The sequence below is a fragment of the Macrotis lagotis genome, chromosome 4 (assembly GCF_037893015.1).
Source record: "Macrotis lagotis isolate mMagLag1 chromosome 4, bilby.v1.9.chrom.fasta, whole genome shotgun sequence".
In the NCBI taxonomy this organism is placed as follows: domain Eukaryota; kingdom Metazoa; phylum Chordata; class Mammalia; order Peramelemorphia; family Peramelidae; genus Macrotis; species Macrotis lagotis.
In genome coordinates this window covers 93,856,569-93,878,366 of record NC_133661.1, presented here as the reverse complement: position 1 = coordinate 93,878,366, position 21,798 = coordinate 93,856,569, and the positions used below count along the sequence as shown (strand labels likewise).

The following is a 21,798-nucleotide window of genomic DNA, read 5'->3' as shown; positions in this document are numbered from 1 at the left end:
AAGATTAACTTTATTCTAAGATTCTCTTCAATACTTGTGATAATACTTGTGTGTCTGTTCAGCATATTGAACTCTAAAATGCATTAAGTAACTTGGTTGCCTTCCAACATGAAAATATTATTCATAAATTAATCCCCAGAAATCACATGAGTTCTGTTCAACACTATTGTTTAATTAAAGGGGGGGGGCTCCAATTCAGTTCAAATAAGATGTGTGGCATATTACTTGGGGAAGTTGGGTCAAAAATTTTGAGTTATATGACTTTTAAACCAAGATACACATTTGTCACATTAAGCTTTATAAACAACTAGGGAGCCACTGATAATTCATAATTGTCTACGGACAATAAGAAATAGGAACTTTAGAAAATCAGAAATGAGACAGGAGTTTCATGATGTGCTTCATATTTAGGCTGACCAGAATTAGAATCCTCAACTAAAATATAGTAATTAAAATAAATTAGATGGTTATGGCATTTCACCAATTAAGGAACACTTTATATACAAATAGTTATTAAATGTTTTCAGATTCATCCTAAGAAACATCTGTTTGGAGTTATAAAATAATGTTCCATATTGGGAAAGTTAAAAAAAATGTTCCTAGAGAGTATTTTTAAAGTTTCTTTTTTTTTTAAAGCTAAGAAAGGATGTTGTTTGAGATATTTTCCACTCAGATGAAACAAAGGTTCAAAACTTTTTAGGTTGTTATTCAAGTATGTTCATAATCTGCCGATTATCATTATTAGAAAAATTTCATCCCATGCTGATCTCCCATTATTAAATTTCTAATTTAGTTTAAAACTAACTCAATGGGGGCAGCTAGGTGGTACAGTGGATAAAGCACCGGCCCTGGAGTCAGGAGTACCTGGGTTCAAATCCAGCCTCAGACACTTAATAATTACCTAGCTGTGTGGGCCTTGGGCAAGCTACTTAACCCCATTTACCTTGCAAAAAACAACAACAACAACAACAACAAAACCTAAAAACTAATAACTCAATGATTCCAGTTATCTTCTGTACTTCTCTATATTTGTACTTTTGCTCCTGTCATCCCATAGACTAAGAATAGCCCTTTATTGGGGAGTTTCTTGCAAGGCAATGGAGTTAAGTGACTTGCCCAAGGCTACACAGCTAGGTAATTATTAAGTGTCTGAGGCTGGATTTGAACTCAGGACCTCCTCACTCCAGAGCCAGTACTCAATCCACTACGCCACCTAGCTGCCCCCTAGGAATGGTCTTAATCCCCATTTTTACTGATAAAATCTTTCAAGATCTTACTCAAATGCTGTTTCTTCCACAAAGCCTTCCTCTGCTCTTGTTATTCCAAGGTAGAATTCACAGAATTGACATTGCACAATATATCTGTGAATATCTACTCCAAATTCTAGCAAAAAAGTTTTAGAAAACACATTCAATAAGCAGTCATTCAATCTTTGTCTGAAAACTTCCCCATGAAGAGACATCCACAAACTCCCAATACTTCAAGGAAGCATTCACTGGAAGAACTCATGCTAGTACAATATAGTTACTAAGTTTGTGAAGTCTGTTCTGTGAGTATTCTTGAATTCTAAATAAACTCTCCAAAATACACTGAACTCCAAGAAACATACTGCATGCAGTCTTTTTGGCATACTGACGTTATTGAAATTCAATAATTCAGGAGCCAAGATGGCAGAGTGAAGGCAGGAATTCTCATGAGTTTTCCCCCAAACCACTCCATGTTTAGATCCAGGTCACAGTTTGGGACCCAGTCTCAGGAAAAGGAGCAGAAGCACAACAGAAATTATTGCTTGCAACAAAGCAAGGGACCTTCCTCTCAGTTTCAGGACAGAAAGGAGCACTAGTGGTCAGCAATAGACCACATCACAGGGCGGAAGAGCAGTCATAGCTTCTCATAAGACTGGAAGAATTGAGAACTTGCAGGTTTCTGGGGGGCATCTCCAAAGAACCGCAAAAACTCTCAAAAGCTTGGGAGTATGTCCTCCCTCCTAAACAGGCTAAGGGAAAAGGGCAAATAACAGAGCGGAAAAAATCTGACCAGACAATTACTTTGGTCCTATGGATGATCAAAACACATACTCAGAAGATAACAAATTCAAAGCTGCTACATCCAAAGCCTTCAAGAAAAATGGGAATTGGTCTAAAGCTATGGAAGAGCTCAAAAAAGATTTTGAAAATCAAATAAAGGAGACAGAAAAAATTGGGAAGAGAAATAAGAGTAATGCAGGAAAATCATGAAAAATTGAGTCAGCAGCTTGGTGAAGGAATTACCAAAAATACTGAAGAGAATAATATCTTATAAACCAGTTTGGGTCAAATGAGAAAAAAAAATAGTCCAAAAGGCCAGTGAGGGGAATGCTTTAAAAAGCAGAATTGGTCAAATGGAAAAGGGGATACAAAAGCTCTCTGAAGAAAATAATTCCTTAAAATGTAGAATGGAGCTAAGAGAAGCAGATGAAAATGTGAAAAATCAAGAAACAATAAAATAAAACCAAAAGAACGGAAAAACTAGAAGAAAATGTGGATTCTCTCATTGGAAAAACAAGAGACCTAGAAAACAGATCCAGAAGAGATAATTTAAAGATTATTGGACTACCTGAAAGTCAAAAAGACCCTAGATATCATATTTCAAAAAATTCTCCAGGAAAAATGCCCTGCTATTCTAGAAGCAGAGGGTAAAATAGAAAATGAAAGAATCCACCAATCACCTCCTGAAAGAGATCCCAAAATGAAAACTCCCAGGAATAATATAAGCAAATAGCCAAGTCAAGGAGAAAATATTGCAATTAGTCAAAAAAGAAACAATATACAAGATAACAAAAGATTTAGTAGCTTCTACATTAAGGGATCAGAGGACTTAGAATGACATTCTGAAGGCAAAAGAACTTGGATAAAACCAAAAATCAATTACTCAACAAAATTTATTTTTTCAGGGGAAAAGATAGACATTCAATGAAATAGGGGACTTTCCTGAAGAAAACAACCAGAAAATTTGATCTTCAAATATAAGATTCTAGTGAAGCATAAAAAAGGTAAATAGGAAAGGCAAATCATAAGGGACTTAAATGATGTTAAACTGTTTATATCCTGAATGGAAAGATGATACTGATAACTCATATGAACTTTCCCACTTCTTAGAGCATATATATAGACAAGGCACAGGTGGGAGTTGAACTTGAAGGTATAATATAATTCAAAAAAATGGAGTTAATGGAGAGAAAGGAATGTACTGGGAGAAAGGGAAAGGGGGAATTTGAATGGGCTAAGTTATTTCACATAAAAGAGACAAGAAAAAGCTTTTCGAGTGGAAGAAGAGGAAGATGAGGGGAGGCTCATATGAAATGGCTCAGATAGGGAATAAAATATACATTCAATTGGATATAGAAATTTATCTTACAATAGAGGAAAATAGGAGAGGAAAGGAATAGGAGAAAGGGGACAGAGGGAAGGGTCAGTATAGGTGATAGACTGGAGGGAAAACCGCAGGAGAGGCTAGTCAGATACTATATATTTTTGAGGAGGGACAAGGTGAAAGAAGAGACAGAATGGAATAAATAGGAGTGAGAGGAATAGTATGGAGGGAAATACAGCTAGCAATAGTAATTGTAGTTATAAAATATTGAAACAAGTTTCTCTGATAAACTCCCTTCTCAAACATAGAGAACTAAGTCAAATTTATAAAAAATAAAAACCAATTGATAAATAATCAAGATATATGAACAGTTTTCAGATGAGATTATCAATGCAATCTATTCAAAAAGTTTTTTTTTAAAATGTCCTACCTCATTATTAACAAGAGAAATGTAGTTTGGAACAATTCTGAGATAATACCTTATACCTAATTGGATTGGCTAATAGGAGAGACAGAGAAAATGACAAATGTTGGGAACAGATGTAGGTTAATTGAGACATTGATGTACTGTAGGGGTTGTGAAATGATTCAACAATTCTGTAGAGCAATTTGGAACTATGCCCAAAGGGCTATAAAACCATGCCTACCCTTTGGCCTACTGGTGCCACTGCTAGATCTATATTCTAGAAGAAATGAAATGCAGGAAGAAAAGAATCTATATGTATATAGTTACTTATAGCAGCTCTTTCCTGGTGGGGAAGAGCTGTAGATTGAGGGGATGGAATGATGGGGAATGGTTGTACAAATTGGGGTATGCGATTTGATATGAAAAACTGTTCTGTTATGAGAAATGATGAACTGTATGCTCTCAGTAACTTACCCAACATGATGCAATGGGAAATATACTATGTACAAAGAAATAGCACTACTGCAGGATTATCATCTGTGAATGACCTACCTTTTCACAGTAACACAGTGAACCATGAGAACTCTGAAGGATTTATGATAAAGAATACTATCCATCCCAAAGACAGAGCTGAAGCATGCTTTTTTCCTACTTTATTTTTCTTGAGGTTTCTCTTTTTTTTTGTGGAGAGGGTTATGTTTACTTTTACAACATGACTACTGTAGTAGTACTTTCTATGACTACACATTTTTAACCTACTCCAAGCAATTTGCTTTCTCAATGAGGAGGAGTGGAATTTAGAACTCAAGATTTGGGAGTAACTGTTGAAATTTGTTTTTTGCATGTAGTTGGTGGGAAAAAAATGAATAGATATTCTGAAAAAAAAATTCAATAATCATTGAATAAGTACCCATGAATAAGATAATAGAACTAATAATAATGATGACTTAATATTTATGTAGCAATTGGTAGGTGTCAGACACTTGGCAATCATCTCATTTGATCCTCATAATAAACCTATTTTACAGATGAGGAAACTGAGGCAAACAAAAATTAAGTGATTTCATCAGGATCCCACCACTAAAAAAGTGTCTAAGGCTACATTTGTCTCCAGGTCCAGCACTAGGGAGGCAATAACAAAAAACTAAACCGTCTCTGACCTCAAAGAAGATGCAATACATACATACGAAAGTATATTACAAAGTAAGCTGGAGGAAAAACTCATTACTGAGCTGCTCTGGTAAAGGCTGCACCTGAAATGAGTCTTGAAGGAGCCTGATGATTCTAAAAGGCCAACCTTAGAAAAGAGCATTTTAGTCACAGTGATGGGTGACAAGAATGCAGAGGCAGAAGATTATGTCAAGTTCAGGAAGGGCTCAGTTTGCCCGGAACACATGCATGGAAGGGAATAATATGAAATAATGTAGAAAGATGTCTAGAAACATTTGAAGAGGGCCTGAATGCCAAAAGTATGGAATTGTATTTTCTTGTAGAAATAATAAACATTTTCTTGTTGTAGAGTGGAGAACTGGATTTGGATTCATATTCCTTCGATAACTCACCACTTTGTGTGACCTTAGATAAAGCAAAACTACCCAGGTCTTAATTTCTTTATAATATAAAAATGAGGGGGGTGAAAAACAATCCTCTACTTCACATTCTTACAACATTTCTTACTAGTCTCATTTTATGGAAATGAACCTGAGTTTTAGAGTGATTCTGGGTTACTGGGTTTGCCTGAACAATGACAGTCTTACTAACAATTTCTATGACATCAGAAGTCATGTTTTTTGCATTTCCCCTAATATAGTAATCTGGATATGGTAACTGCTTTGAGATGCCTATTAAATTCTTCTTAGACAAGAAAGTCTCTTGGGATTCCTTTTATACTTTGCTGCTCTTATTTCAAGACAGATATTCTAGAAGAGCAGGCAAAAACAGAACTATAAACATATAGTCTTAGTTGCTTTGATGCATATATCCTCTGGAAATATTTATTCAAAACTAGCAGTGTTGTTGTGATACTTCCAGACCAGCAGTTTATATTTGTTCCTGGTAAGATACAGCTTTCTGTGTATATGTAATGTATATAGAGACTCTTTAAAAGTATATAAAAATACTAAAGCTAAATCCTGAAACATTAGATCAGTTTCTTCAAAAGATTTTTTTTGCTGCCATTTAACTTTTTCTTTTCCTAAATCCTAAATACCTAAATCAGAATGCAATTTTTTCCTAGATCACTGTTCTCATGTCACAATGATCAATACCTCTCCAGAGAGCCAAGTAGTTCAAGTTCAAGTACTGCTTCTGGCACACACTACCTAGATGAACCTGGCCAAGTCACTGACTCCAGGCAATTTTCTAAGTCCATAGGAGGAAGAACAGTAGTATGTTGATATGGTAGAGGAAATTTCCTCAACTAGCATTCCATAATCCAATAAATCAAAGTTATGGAGCTACTTCACCTTATCCTCAAAAGCTGCACTGAAATTTTCAAATCTTTTCAAAGCAATTACTTCAGAACTTTGGCAGCTATATAGCACTTAATTTTTTAGTTGCAGTTACTTCATCCATAAAATGAAAATATTAATAATAGCAATTACCTCCCAAAGTTGTGAGTACTGCATGAGTGAGAGAACATGCAAATCTTAAAAGTGCCAATAAATGCTTGATGATAGCTACCATTAGAAAAATCTTATAATAAAGCAGTAAACTAAATAGACACAAATATTGTATTAAGCTTCATAAAAGAGAAGATTTAAAATATCATTTAATTTTATTAAAAGCTATGTCATTTAAATCTTGACTGAGGCTGACCCTCAATATTTTCAATATTTTTAAAGGAAAAATATAATGTTTACCTGGTCTAAGTGTATACAGGCCTTTCACAATATTTGCCATGGTTGAAGGTGTTATTTGAAATGGTGTTGATTGGGCTTCTAAAAGTAAAGCTGAAATAAAAAGAAAAAAAAAATGTTACAAAAGCTAAAATCCTTACTGGTCCCCAAAGGCTGCTGTTTATGACTTTCCTGTTTTACCTGCTTCTCTAAGAAAAGTTTATCAAAACTTCTACAAAAGATTTACATATAACTAAAGAGAGAGTAAATTCTGGCTTACTAGTAAACATGAGGGTCTGTGGAAATGTCTAAAACAACCCAATTCCCACACATTCTAGCATATACAACAATGGAATATTAATACCACTCAATGTTACTATAATGAATGAACTTAAAAGTTCTTCCATTAAGTTGCTAATTTGAATTGAGCATTAAGTAGAATATTCTTCAGATTTGAGTTTTACACAATAAATAACTTCAATATGGTCCCTATTCCCTAGCTTTCCATAAAAGAAATGCCTTCTATTAAGTGAAATCAATAAATTCTGTCAAATCCTAACAAAAATAAAATTTCTGGATTGCTGAGTTTATTCTGAGCAAGGCAACTGAGTCAACAACTTACCTGGTTTTAATAATTCTAAATGAAAATGATAAAATGTTCTAAGCTTTCTTTTTGTTACTAAGAATTCATTGAGGTTAATTACTAATGTATTCATTACAAAAAATAATAAAAATGATTACTCCAGATAACCATCACTAACAGATACGAATTATAACTATTTTTCCATTAAAGTTTAGTATGTTCTTAATTTATGGCAGATACTACAGTCTGAATCAATAAGTATGAATTATTTTTATTTATGATCACTATATATGTAGCTAAAGTCTTTCAAATAAATCAATAGCAGAGTTTTACTATAGTCTGTATAAAGTTACAGAAAGCAATTCTTCATTTATACATAGTCAAATGGATCTTTGATTTCATCATTAGGGAGTTTATTTTAGGAAAGACTGCAATTCACCCCCAATATCTGTCTATTTCATGTTACTCGGGTCCCTGGCCTCAACAAAGGCTTGCCAAACAGATTTCATTCAATTTACCAGAGGCTTTATTTACCCTCTTTCCCCACAGGGGTAGAAGTGGGACACAATGGCTCCTTATCTGACACTCCCTTCTCTTGCTCTATGACCAGCTTTTGCCATGGTCATGGAATTCTTTGAAGACATCCTTAACTCCTATTTCTCAAGTTTCTTCTTGGTTGCATGCTGCAGGCAACATGTGCCCCATGATATTCATTTTTAGTTCTTCATGTAATGGAGTAACACCATTAAACTATTAGTATAAAAATACGGGCCTCTGCATTCATGAGAAGTTTGGGAACAGTAAGAGTGTGGCAGTTTCCCTAAAGTAATCCAGTCTGCTCTCCTCCTCAGGTCTGTGAAACAAATTCCAAAAGGAATCTATTCAAATACCATGCCAATATATAAAACAATAGATATTGTTCATCTTACTCTTTCCTGAGTGGAAGAACAGGTCAAACTTCTTTGAATGGTTACAGATCTCTTTGAGGAGGTGCAACCAATACAATGCCATCCAAAGATAGTAATATTTGGAGGTCTTCATCCTCCAGAGATTCTTAACCCTCCTTAACCTATACTATGAATTCTGGATCTCTTCCATCACAATGGTAAATACCATTGGTGGGAATAAATTTCCTTGTTTTATGCCTCACCTGACATTTATTATCAGGGGGTCAATGAACAAGATTATTTCTATTGTTATATCTATTAATAAATCTAAATTATCTTGCTGAGTGGATGGGATATAGATTGTAAAAGATCCTATAAAGATTTTTTATCAAGTCAAATTTTTTCACAACCAATAAACACAAAAAGATAATTGTTTTTTAATTTTTTAAATGAGAATTTCCATAACAGAAATGAGAAACTTGAAAGACTAAACTTTTTTGTAATTTAAAAAATGTTCAGTGAGTTACACTTAAAGTTAACCTAATGAAGTATGTTGTCATCATCATATAATTTCATCTGGAAAAAATTATGACTATACTTAATGCTTTTACATTTATATTCAATTTTATGACAAATTTTCAAAAAAGGTAAATTCTATATACATTGAAGATTCATGGTTAAACATTCTTCCAGGATATTTAAATCAAATGATAGATTTTAAGTCTTAGCTAAAGGTCCCCAAAAACGTTAAGAGGTCACCTCTATTCCACTCATAGAGTCATCATCAAAGGCATTCAAATAAGCACTGCTGTCAAATTCTCTCTATTCAAATGTTTCAGTAAAGGGAAAGGCAAATGCCCAAATTATGCTGCCAAATAACATAAATACCTAGATACAAATACTGTGCATCTCAAAATACATTGTGCTAAGCAATTTGAAAGCTTTGAGTTAAGCACAAGAAATACAAATTTATCTAAAGATTCTTTTAAAATTAAGAAAACCAAAATGTTACATAAGACTGATATATTCATCAAGAAACGATGATAACATGATTTAAGAAAGAATACCATAGTCAAAGAAGGTAGATTCAAAAACTAGTTCCAACACTTAAGTACACTATCTCTGTTACCTAAGTCATCAGACCACTCTCAGTTCTCATTATCTATAAAATGGGAATAATAATCATTGCCTATTTTCCAGAGTGGTAGGAAAGGAAAGAAGAGGAAGAACTTTGTAATTTTGGGCTCATAACATGGTAATAAAATAAAATAAATGTGGAAGTGTTTTATAGCTCAATGCTTAGGTTACTTACATTTAAAAGTTTAACATAATGGAAGCTGTTATAATCACTGATGATAACCACAGATGAACTGTGAATTTCTGTCTAACATAGCATTTTTCTTTGAGAGCTGTTTTAAAAAGATTGCAATTCTTTCTCTCTCTTGCTCCCCAACTCATATTTCTCTTCAAGTAAACTATTTTGCCTAATTTTGATGTGAAAACTGACATCAAGCTCTTTGCAAATCAAAATACTCATCTCCCCAAACACTTTGCATATTTACCTAGCTAGCTTGTTTATTCCTCCAAGATTATCACAATGTAGTTTCTTTTGACTTGTAACTTATGCAAAAGCATATTCCCAGTTGAAACCAAAATAACTATTTTCTTTCAAAAGAGAATACAATTTTTATACCAGTCAGAAGAAGGTATCTTTTATTCCACTCAGTCAGGTATTCAAATAATAGTATTGTGTTTATACTAAAAACCAAAGGTTAGTGTTTGGAATTATTCATGAAATAAACTAAATACGCTCTACTTGGCATTTGGCCATGAATATTTTTTGCACATGGCAATATGCCTTCAATGACCAAATTTCTCTATAAAAACATCAAACTACAAGACAAGTTGCTAGGGTGGCTAGGTGATATAAAGGACAGAGCAATGGCCCTGGAGTCAGGAGGACTTGAGTTCAAAACCAGATTCAGACGGACGCTTGACACTAGTTATGTGACCTTGGGCAACTTACTTAACCCCACTGCCTCACAAAAACCAAAAAAATAAAAAAAAAGACAAATTGACATGATAATCCACTACCCATTGAAGAAAATATGTCCATGAGTGAGGGTGAAGGGAATGGGAAATATTTTATATTTCTACTTCTAGAGAAATTTATAGATGAACTGATAGGAGGAAATAAAAATAATGGATTTAGATCCATAAACCATGAGGTTTTTTCCTTCTGTCTTAGAAAAATTGACAAGTATAACTACATCACTATTGTTTAGATTCTTTAGAATATTTGAATTTGTAGCAGACCATTTCTATAAATTTTTATACCCCATTTTAGGTGACATGAGCCTTATTAATGAATAAACTCCTATATTCACTGAAATATCAAAACAAAAAAAAAAATCTTACTAACCCAACTGCACAAAATAGGTAGGTTCAATAGAAGAGTGACATCTTCCTTAACACTGGGAAAATATATTTAAAATTTATAGGCAGATAATGGGAAATAAACCTTCAGGTGCTGCCTATATTCACTAAGCAAAGCTCAAAGAGCAGAACAAAATGCCCTATTATCCCACAGCTAACCAGTAGTTGCCATACATTCATAGGTTTAAAAAGTGTTCATGGGGTTGTGTTTGCTATTCAGAATTTCAAGTACTGATTAAGGGGGGAACATTCATTTATGCCCATCTTTTTTAGAAGACCATTGTCTCATTAGCATCATGTAAATGAAAATAAGCAAAGAAATCTTTTCTTCATTTGACCTAAACTTCTAAAATCTCTGAAATGTCTTAAGAGATGTGATAAATGACCAAACTAAATAAGTTTTTTTTCTCAGAAGGTATAATTTCTCTCTAGGATTTTGGCAGTGTAGATTTTCAACATAATACTTACAATTACAATACAACAGAAGAAACAGGAAAATATCAACAAAATATTTACCAGACATAAATGGTGCTTCCCCTAACTTTTTTTTAAGATAATAACTAGCTGTGTGATTTTTAGCAAGTCACTCAATCTCATATCTACAAAAGTGGAAATAATGTCTATACTACCTCACAAAGCTTTTGTAAATAAGATAAAAATGCTAAAAAAGAAAGATATTGTCCAAATGTCATGAAAAACTAAAGCACTGCTTTCTAAAAATTATTCCCTTTCAACTCTATTCACAGTATATTTATGTTACCATTTAATATTTTAAAAAATTCTTAATAAGTGATGGAGCTGCATGAAATAAAATGATATACAATGAAAAACATAAAAGAATGTTTATGAACTGACCATTAAAGTCAAGTATTCTGGGTATTAAATAAGGCAAAAAATGAAAAATATGTCCAGATATTTCAAAATAAAATCCACCATGCATTCTCATATTAGAAGCATTCTCATTTACTCAGATGACCTAATTTTAGTTTTAAGACAATACTATTCTTTTTTTGCCTTTAATGCCAAAATTTATATTCTCAAAAAAAAAGCAAATGATATAATCACAAAACCATAATTTTTTTTCAAAAGATTTAGTTTTTAAGCAGAAACCTTGGCCAGAATAATTTTAAAGTCTCCTCAACTTCCAAAAGTTAAGACTTCATTTACTTACGCATTAGGCTGTAAATGTGCTTTTCTGCAACATGTTCCGTAAACAGCTTTATAAGATCATCTTTTAAGTCTCTGTTAAGCTTGGTTTCTATGTAAAATTTATTCTGAAAAATAAGTTTAAAAAAATAACATTTAGAAGCAAATAACCATTCCAGTGGAGATTCACTAAAATACTAATAATATTTTTACTTTTAAGTAATAAGATGTGCTAAATCTCTAAAAGTAGTTTCCACCATAAATAGCAAAATTATCTTTAGTTTTAAAGGTATAACTTAATTCAACATCATATAATGTTAAAACCCACAAACTTTTAAGTGAAATAATGCTGTTGTTGATTCGTTTTCACAGTCCTTTTCGTAAGGACCAAAGCAAATAGAAATGAAGACTTCTCAGGAGGAGAAAACAGGGGAAGAAGTTGTAACTTTCCAACTATTCTCAGGTTAAAAACTACTTTAGAGAAAGAGTGAAGAGGGCCAGAGATGAAATATCTGTATTGGGCTTGTGTAAGATAATTTAACTTTGGTGTTCCAAAGAAGTTCAGAAAAATAACTAAAGATACAGAATAGGCTTTTTCTCTCTTTCCCCATTCTAGTCTCTAACCCCATTCTGGTCTCTATTCCACCCCCCACTTCCAAATCTTTAGGCTATTCATTGCAAAATAATATATTAATCTAAAATCTTTGGCCACAACCTGAATTAAAAAACCTTATCAATACTTAAACTTTCATAAAAAAATTATTACTTTTTTCTTCTTTTTTATTTCATTTTATTTTTTTTCCAATTACATACAAAGATAAATTTTCAACAATGAATTGTAAAACTTTGAGTTTAAAATTTTTCTTTCTTCTTCCCTTCCCTCCCCCCTTCTCCTTAGCAGTGAGTAATCTGATAGAGGTTATCATGTTAAACTTATTTCCAAATTAGTCATGTTGTGAAGGAAAATGAAAACAAATGGGGGAAAAAACATGAAAAAGAAAAACAAAATTTCTAAGTGAAAACAGTTGCTTGATCTGCATTCAGATTCTAAAATTCTTTCTCTGAATGTAGATGGTATTTTCCATTATAAATGTTTCAGAATTGTCTGTGATCACTATATAGCTGAGAAGAGGTAAGTCTATCATAATTGATCATCATACATGTAATCATCTTTTTCAAGGGTGACTCTATAAAAGCAAGAAGCTCTTGATTGATCTATGTAAAAACAGCACTCTCATTTTCCATACACTGACCATATTAGAGCAAGGAAGAAATCTTCTGAATCTTCAGTTCATGCAAATTAATTAACTTTGATGAGATGCAAAGGAAAATTTTCAAGAATAATAAAAAAGAGGGATTGAATTGTTTTAGGAAAACAAGCATTTAAAAAAGTGTAATATTGCTCTTAAGACTCATCTTACTTAATTTTAAATATGAAATTTGTCTATTGTTTGAGAATATTAAAAATTGTTAACTCAAAAATAGAACTGTCATCTCTTGGTTGGCAGAAAAAATCAGATTATAACTAATTTAGTGTAATAAAATTTCTTTCTTCGAAGAATAATGACAATTATACTGTAATTAGTTTATGCTACAGTTTGCTATTAAGTACTATAAAAAAGCATTATCATTGCTTCAGAGGATTTATAGCTCAAAAGAATCTTAAAAAAAAATCCAGTCCAATATCTCTGCATTTGACAGATAAGGAAATAAATCACAAAGACACTTAAGTAAAAAAATTGGGATATATATATATATATATATATGTGTGTATATATATATATATATATATCCCTAAATTCAATACCAGTTCCAAAATTCACTAGTTTTTTTCCTTTCTCATTCTATTGGGACCATTCTGATAGCTCTCTTGTGCACTATTATTATAATTTAAGCATGTAGTGTAAGTTATATACTTCTTAAATTACTTCTTTCTCATGGCTTATTCCTTCACTCTCACCCACAACTACACAAAGAGTTGGTCATACTCTTGATCTTACCATCATACACAACTACAATGATTCTGAACTCTGAAATTCCCTTATCTGATTCACTGTGGTCATTCTACCTTTCCTGCCTTGCAATCCCAAACTCTGCTCTTTGTCCTCACAAATCCTTCCATCCTTTACTTCTTTCTTTTCCAGGCCATCAACCCTTCTACCAGGCCATGAACCCTGACTACATATTTTCCCCTTTTCCATTCTGACACCTTGAAGAAACAATTCAATTTTACATCATCCTCTTCTTTCAAGTCCCTTGACTCAAGATCTCCTCCACTTTTAGACTTGCATCACTCCTACCATTCGTTACCTTTGCTTCTGCTCACATGCTGCTGAATAAAAGCAAAGAAAATAATAAAATCATGCTCATAAGTCTACTACATATTTATGTTACATCATTTCAACTGAACCTTTGGCCAAGCAGCCCTTTCACACCTTCCCAATTCCTTATACCACTCAACAAAACAGCTCTTCCAAACTTTTTTCTCTCTCCTCAAACCTCTCATGGCTCCCTCACACCTGCCCCACCTTCCCAGCTGAGAAACTGAATTTTTCTCTGAAAAAAATTGAAGTCATTTGCTGAGAGCTACTTTCTCTTCCCTCATCAAGCAACGTGTATCTTCACCCCCATCTTATATGAAGTGGCTGCTCTTCTCCTTGCTTCCAAGTTAAAACCTTTTCAATTATAAGTGATTCCATTTCATCACATCTTCTCTCTCAAGATTGCCCTTATATCAGTTTGGTCATTATTATCAGAAAGGAAAATGATCAATGTTGGAGAGGACATGGAAAAACTATTGCATTGTAGGTGGAGTTGTGAATGATCCAACCTTTCTAGAGAGCAATTTGGAATTATGTTCAAAGGATAATAAAAATGTGTAAACCCTTTGATCCAGCAATACCACTACTGGGTCTTTATCATGAAGAGATCATGAAAAAAGGGTAAAAATCTCACATGTACAAAAATATTCATAGCAGCTCTTTTTGTAGTGGCAAAGAATTGAAAACTGAGGGGATGTCCATCAATTGGGATAGATGAACAAACTGTGGTATATGTGTGTGGTGGAACACTATTGTTTTATAAGAAATCATTGGGGGGGAGGCAGCAAGGTGGCACAATGGACAAAGCAACAGCCTTTGAGTCAGGAAGACCTGAATTCAAATCTGGCCTCAAACACTTAATAATTACCTAGCTATGTGACCTTGGGCAAGTAATTTAACCCCATTGTTTAGGCAAAAAAAAAAAAAAATGAGGGACAGGGTTTCAGAAAAGTCTGCAAAGACTTGCATGAACTGATGCTGAGTGAAGGGAGCAGAACCAGAAGAACATTATACATACTAACAACAATATGGGTGATGAACAACCATGGGATGATGATGGGGTGATGATCAGCCATGATGGACTTGTTCATTTCAGCAGTAAAAAGACAATTTTTAAAAGACTTGTGACAGAAAAATACCATCCACACCCAGAGAAGGAACTGTGGAGTTTAAATGAAGACTAAAGCTCATTACCTTCAATTTTTAAAAGTTTTCTTGTGTACTATATAATTTTGTTATCTCTAATATCTTCATCCTATCATTTGGATCTGATTCTTCTCTCACAACATGTTCAATTTCGATCTATGATTAGCATGGTTACAAATGAAAAGCCTGTATCAGACTGCTTTCTGTCGGCGCAGGGTGAGGGAAGGGTGAAATAAAAATTATAAAACTCAAAGCCTTGTAAAAACAGATTGGTAAAAACTACCATTGTATGTAGTTGGAAAAAAATAAAATATTTACTAAAAAAAAAGAATAACCTGTTTACAATATTTGTTCTTTCAAAATATTAAATAGACTCCCTATGCACAAATCACCATGAAAAATATCAACTGGAAAAGAGAGTGTTCCAATTATTAACAAGAGCAATTAGTCAGATCACAATTCACTGAACACTCACAAAATGTTAAGAGGTCAAGAAGATGTCCCCCCAATACTCTGGATTACCCTGTATTAAAAATTTACTTGACAATATAGACAAGAATCATACAATTCTAGAAGGATATTTGGGTTGAGATTCACAACACTGGAAGGATTCATACATATAATGAAGTATTATATAACAAACTCTGACAATCAAACACTGTCTCCTTCATTAAAATGAAACAATAAGCCTAATACTTCATTTCATAGTTTAAGAAACCAAGTTATTCACTGTAAGATCTTGGATCACTGATAGATCATAAGAACTTTAAGCTAGCATATTTTTTTCTTGATACAAAGTCATTGTCAACTTATGTAAACAAAAGACCTTATTCAAGTTTTAACATCTATTCACTTCCAATTCTCACAACCAGAAATATACTCTATCCCTGCAATCTACTTCTGATCCATCCTCTCTAAAGTAGAAATAATGAGTTTTATTTATGAGAACAGAAGTATTTCCAAATTAATAGGTTATTACTTATTATTATTATGCCCAAATCATGTTGACAATTTTAACTTAAATGAGCAAAGTCTGACATTCTATCAGACTACTATCAACCAACAGGACCAGAACAATATTTAAATTATCTTTATTTTATGGCACTTAAGACTACCCTCACTTAATACTTAACATGTTGTCTGGTATTGTTAATTATTCTACAAGTCTTATCTCATTAACTAAACTATATTCAATTTGAGAAGAAAAATGAAGTTTTTAAAAGATATTCAAGTGTTGTTACCTGATTATCAAGGGGCTTGTTCAAATTCTGGAGTTTTTTTTTTATCAATTTTAAAAAAAGAAAAACGACTAAAATGCCACAAATATCCCAAAAGTTATTCTCTTGTTGATAAGATTATAGTCCTAATTTATACAATTTTCTCGGAGTCTTTTATCTGATGGCCTAAAACTTACCATATATATGAAAAGAGGCACAATGCTCTGCAATGCTCCCATATACTGTCCAAGTGCTAAGTTAAACCTTTCAATATAGAGTTCCGGAGGGCTGGCCTGTAGGAAGCAATTTTAAAAATGTCATCTTTTTTTCTTGTCTGGATAGTGAGTAAAAACAAAAACCTAGGGAGGAAAGGTAATAAAGGTTAATAGTTACAAAATGGCCCCTTACCATTAAGTGAAAAGAAATCCAAAATGGTACCATGACTGCAATGAATGAAATTTTAATTTTGAAGATTAAACATTAGAGCAAAGATTGGAATTCTATTAAATCTGACTGTAACAAGTTGTATAGTTCAGCTGAGAGACCTTAAACATATGGATAATGTTAAAAGGCTCACTAAAAAGCTTGATCTCAAGGGTGGCTAGGTGGCATAGTGCATAAAGCACCGGCCTTGGAGTCAGGAGTACCTGGGTTCAAATCCAGTCTCAGACACTTAATAATTACCTAGCTGTGTGGCCTTGGGCAAGCCACTTAACCCCATTTGCCTTGCAAAAACCTAAAAAATAAATTAATTAATTTAAAAAAATAAAAAAATAAAAAAAAGAGCTTAATCTCTCCCTGGCTGAAAATACGTATTAATGTTTAGATGAAATAATGCTTAAAGGTTCAAAGTTATTACTGAACTGTATAGATTTCTTCCAACAGTTCATTTTGCCCAATGCAGGGTAAAAAAGTCAAATTGTGAAATTTGAAAGACTTCATACAATTTGAAATCCCAATTCATAAACCTGTCTTGTGAAATATATCAATACCACCTGTATTTTATATATTCCTTAAATATGAGCCCTTATCTCATAAAAACAGGAATCATTTTACCTCCCTCTCTACCTCAGTGGATTAGAGGAAATTGTTTGAGTCATTATTTTACAGATAAAGAAACAAACAGAAAGCAGTTAAGTAACTTCTCCAATTATCACCAAGCACAGCCACACCAGACTAATATCACCTGACTCAGGGGCTCACTGAGGGGTCTTTGCTCCTTAAACCACACTCAACCACAAAACATTCAAAGAAAGTGAGATGAGAATATAAAGTAGAAAAACATAAAATTTTCTTCCTTGAATCAAAGAATATAAGTTTTGTGTCATATCTCCTACAGAAAAAAACTTGCACTCTTTATAGTTAGAAGAAAATATAACAATTCATATTTATGCAATTTCTATCTCATTTAACTCTCCTAATAGTGCTATGAAATAGGTGCTTTTATTTCTCTCTTACAGATGAGGAAATGAGGTTCATAGAGGGTAAGAGTCACACAGTTATCAAAATGGTATTCAAACCCAGGTTTCTTACTCCAAATCAAACACTACAATATCACACTTTCTCTCTGGAAACTAACTGGTCAGAATCCTGTTTCCTTCACTTATTAGTTGTATGATATGGGTCAAGGCACATCCTTCATACTACACTTGACTCACAATATAGCTATGATCATCATAAAAAAAAATATATATATATATATATATATTTAAAAGCACTTTGAGAGGTATAAAGTATTAAACAAATAAAGATAAATTTTACCGAAGTAAAATTTGCTTTTACATTAACAAAAACAAATGCAACCAGAATTAAAAAGTAAATGGTAGAAAAAAAAATTTTGAACAAGGATTTCATAAGTATCATCTAAAGATAGGAACATGAATATCCCTGCCAATGGAATCATGAATTTATTCAACTATTCTTTGTGTGTGTGTGTGTGTGTGTGTGTGTGTGTTAGGTTTCTGCAAGGTAATAAGGGGTTAAGTGACTTGCCCAAGGTCACACAGCTAGGTAATTAGTAAGTGTCTGAGGTCAAATTTGAACTCAGGACCACCTGATTCCAGAGCAGGTGCTCTATTCACTGCACCACCCAGCTGCCCCCCTAACTCCAACTATTCTAAAAAGCATTTGGAAATTATCCTAAGAAAGTGACTAAAATGTCCCATAAATCCTAATCCTAGACATTTATTCTCTGAAAAAGTCAAACAAGCTTAATGGACAATAAACTATTAAATGAAGCAAACAGAACAAGAAAAGTAGATACACTTAATATAATTTAAATGGAAAGAACAATAATTAAAATAAAAATCAAACTCTGTAATGATAAACTGGAACCCTCTACTTTGCAAACAAGGGATTATGGATATGGAACATTGTACATACTCAGAATTAACTATTTGTTGGTTCTGCTATACTCCTTTTTTTTGTTTTCTTTATCCCTTAATATAATATGTAACACTTTGGTGAAGGAAAAGCTATATAAAACAAAAATAAGGGTGACAAAAACAATAGATAATAAAAGGAAATAAAATTTGCTTGCTACTACTCTGAAAATAAGTACTTTTAAATAGAACAGAGTATATATTGAGTTTATGCTGAAATTGTAAAGAAAAAAAAATGTTCACATCTAGTGAGACCATTTGGGAGTCTCCAAAAAGCTGTATGAATGCAACACCAACTGAAGGAGCTAATGTGAACATCTTTTTGTTTCAGCACCCATAAAACATACAAAGATTAGCTGAAATGAACTCTGAAATCTTTTCCCATGCTAACATTCTTTAATTCTAAAAAGTACCTAAAAACAGGTCCACCACCCTGATATATATGTGTGTATTTATACACACATATTATACACATTCACTCTTATCATATTAATTTAATGATTAAGATACCCAAACAAAATTCTAAGCTCTTCTATCCAGTGAAGGTCTGCACAAAGCAAAGCAACAACAGTAATTATTAACAATATTTGTTTTACTACATTTATATAGTACCAGATGTGATAAGCACTGTACTAAGCACTTTACAATTATCTCCTCTGATTCTTAGAAAAACTCTGAGATGGAAGTTATTTTCTTCATTTTGACAGATGAGGAAACTGAGTTAAAGAGAGGTTAAGTGACTTGCATAGGATCATAGAACTGATTAAGCATCTGATGTCAAATTTGAACTTGAGCCTTTCTGACTCCAAGCCCAGGATTCTCTTAAGAGGTATTAGATATGGGGACAGGAACAAACAAAGTCTGACAACAAGCAAATAAACAATGGGAGTAGATGAATGAAGTCTGACCTTGGCCTCAGGAACTGAGGCAACTTCTTTTTCTATCTATCTTTTTCTATCTACAGTTTTTCGTATGTACACCCATACATACAAGAAAACAGGAAAAAGTACAATTTCAAATACAAATACAAGAATAAAGACAAACCAAGAAGGGCAACAACAACTGAGCAAACAAACATAAGGGACTATAAAATTTGATAAAATATTTAGGAGAGAGGAGACAAGTAAACTTCTAGAATTCCTCTTACTTATAGGTCAAAGAAGTAGTTAAGACTAAATCCAAGGCCTAGAAGTGGTTTTCATTTGCTTTAATGGTTTTAAGAGGTAAGAAAAGGAAGGAAAAAGAAATACACACTAGGGAAGAAACAAGGAAGAGAGAAACCAGCTAATCCATATAAAATGGAGCACATGAGAAGAGTATAAAAAAGCATGGAAGATGAAATGGAGAAAAATAGGCTTCTCGCAAACTTTACTCTTATTTGAACCAGACAAAGGTTGAGCATATACAAAGTTTGTGTAGAAAAACAATAAACTGGGGCAGCTAGGTGGCACAGTGGATAGAGAACGGGCCCTGGAGTCAGGAGTACCTGAGTTCAAATCCGACCTCAGATACTTAACAATTACCTAGCTGTGTGGCCTTGGGCAAGCCACTTAACCCCATTGCTTTGCAAAAAAAAAAAAAAAAAAAAATCTAAAAAAAAACCCCAATAAACTCAAAAGAGAAATAGGTAGGAATAGGAAGGAAGGAGAGGGCAGCACTGCCCCCCCAAAAAACAAACTTTTAACCTAGGAGTATAGATTATAAAGGTGATTTTTTTTTAAAGATAGAAGGTATAGGGGGCAGCTAGGTGGTACAAGTGGATAGAACTGGCCCTGGAGTCAGGAGGACCTGAGTTCAAATTCAACCTCAGAAACTTAATGATTGCCTAGCTGTGTGATCTTGGGCAAATCACTTTTAACCCCACTGCCTTAAATAAATAAAATTTTTTAAAAAAGAAAGTATAAAATTCAATAGTCTTCAACTGAAGAATCCTATACAAATCACATAACATGAACACAATAGAATATTACTGGGCTATAAGAGAGTCATGGAAAAATCTATATGAACATATGCAGAGTTAAGTAAGCAGAGCCAAGAAAAAATACTATACATACTAACAGCAAAACTGGAAACAGAAAGAACAATACATGAAAAATTTAAAAATAAATGTAACAAAATTATAGACAACCTCAACCTACCCTTTTTGTCAAGGTGGGGGTAATGTGTGTGTGTGTGTGTGTGTGTGTGTGTGTGTGTGTATGTGTGTTGCACATTTCAGTTTTTTTAATGTATTTTTCAGTTTTGTTGACTCCCCCCCCAAAAAAATACTATTTGTCACATGGGGTGGCTGGGGGGATGGGAGCAGAGGAATATATAGAATACCAGAGTGATTTTAGACACAGAAAATATTAAAACTTCTCTTTAAAAAAAAAGTGGGCAAGCTCTGAACTAAATGAATAGAGGAAGAAGGTGAAAAGTAGGAATATATCAGTTTATAGATTATCAGTATGTATTAAATATATCAGTTTTTTATTAACTTCATCAAACAGCTAGGTGACACAGTATATACCTGATACTTAACACTTACAAGCTATATAGCCCTGGGCAAGTCACTAAATCCTGACTGTCCTGCCAAAAAAGCGGGGGGTGGGAATGGGCAGGGCAAGGAGACAAAACAAGGAGAAAAGAGTAAACATAAGAACAAAAAAGTATAAAGGGAAATGTTTAAGGGGGAAATTAACAATTATTCATAGTCACATATATAAAACAGGACAAACAGCTACAAAATAGAAGATGGCAGAGTGGACTGGAAAGCAAAATCCAATAATATGCTGTTTATAACAAATACATTAGAAACAAAGACTGAATTAAAATGACAGAATAGTGTATAATTTATTTGTGCCTCAGATGAAAGCAAAATAATAATCATGATCTCAGAGAAGAAATAAATAAAAAATGAATAGTCAATAAAAAAGAAGTTCTGCATTATGCTCAAATATAAACAGAAATAATATCAACACTTAATAAATAGGAAACAAATAGTACAGGATCTAAGTATATGAAAGAAATTTATTTGACATACATGGACAAATAGAATGACTATAAACATGAAGATGAAAATGAACCTCCTTTAAACTTGGATAAATC

The 21,798-nt window shown here is 33.1% G+C and overlaps 1 protein-coding gene across 4 annotated transcripts in view; it reads right to left on the bottom strand.

Moving 5' to 3' along the window:
- CACUL1 (CDK2 associated cullin domain 1) overlaps positions 1 to 21,798 on the bottom strand; it is an 80,719-nt gene that overhangs the window by 14,948 nt on the left and 43,973 nt on the right. For all 4 annotated transcript variants that reach the window (XR_012477870.1, XM_074233552.1, XM_074233550.1 and 1 more), the window contains exons 4-6: positions 16,528 to 16,623; positions 11,672 to 11,774; positions 6,619 to 6,708 (exon numbers count right to left, since the gene is read on the bottom strand). Coding sequence is in view for 3 of the 4 variants with exons in the window: in XM_074233552.1 (XP_074089653.1) it covers positions 6,619 to 6,708; positions 11,672 to 11,774; positions 16,528 to 16,623 (289 nt within the window). In the remaining variant the exon portion in view is untranslated. The remainder of the gene's footprint in view (positions 1 to 6,618; positions 6,709 to 11,671; positions 11,775 to 16,527; positions 16,624 to 21,798) is intronic.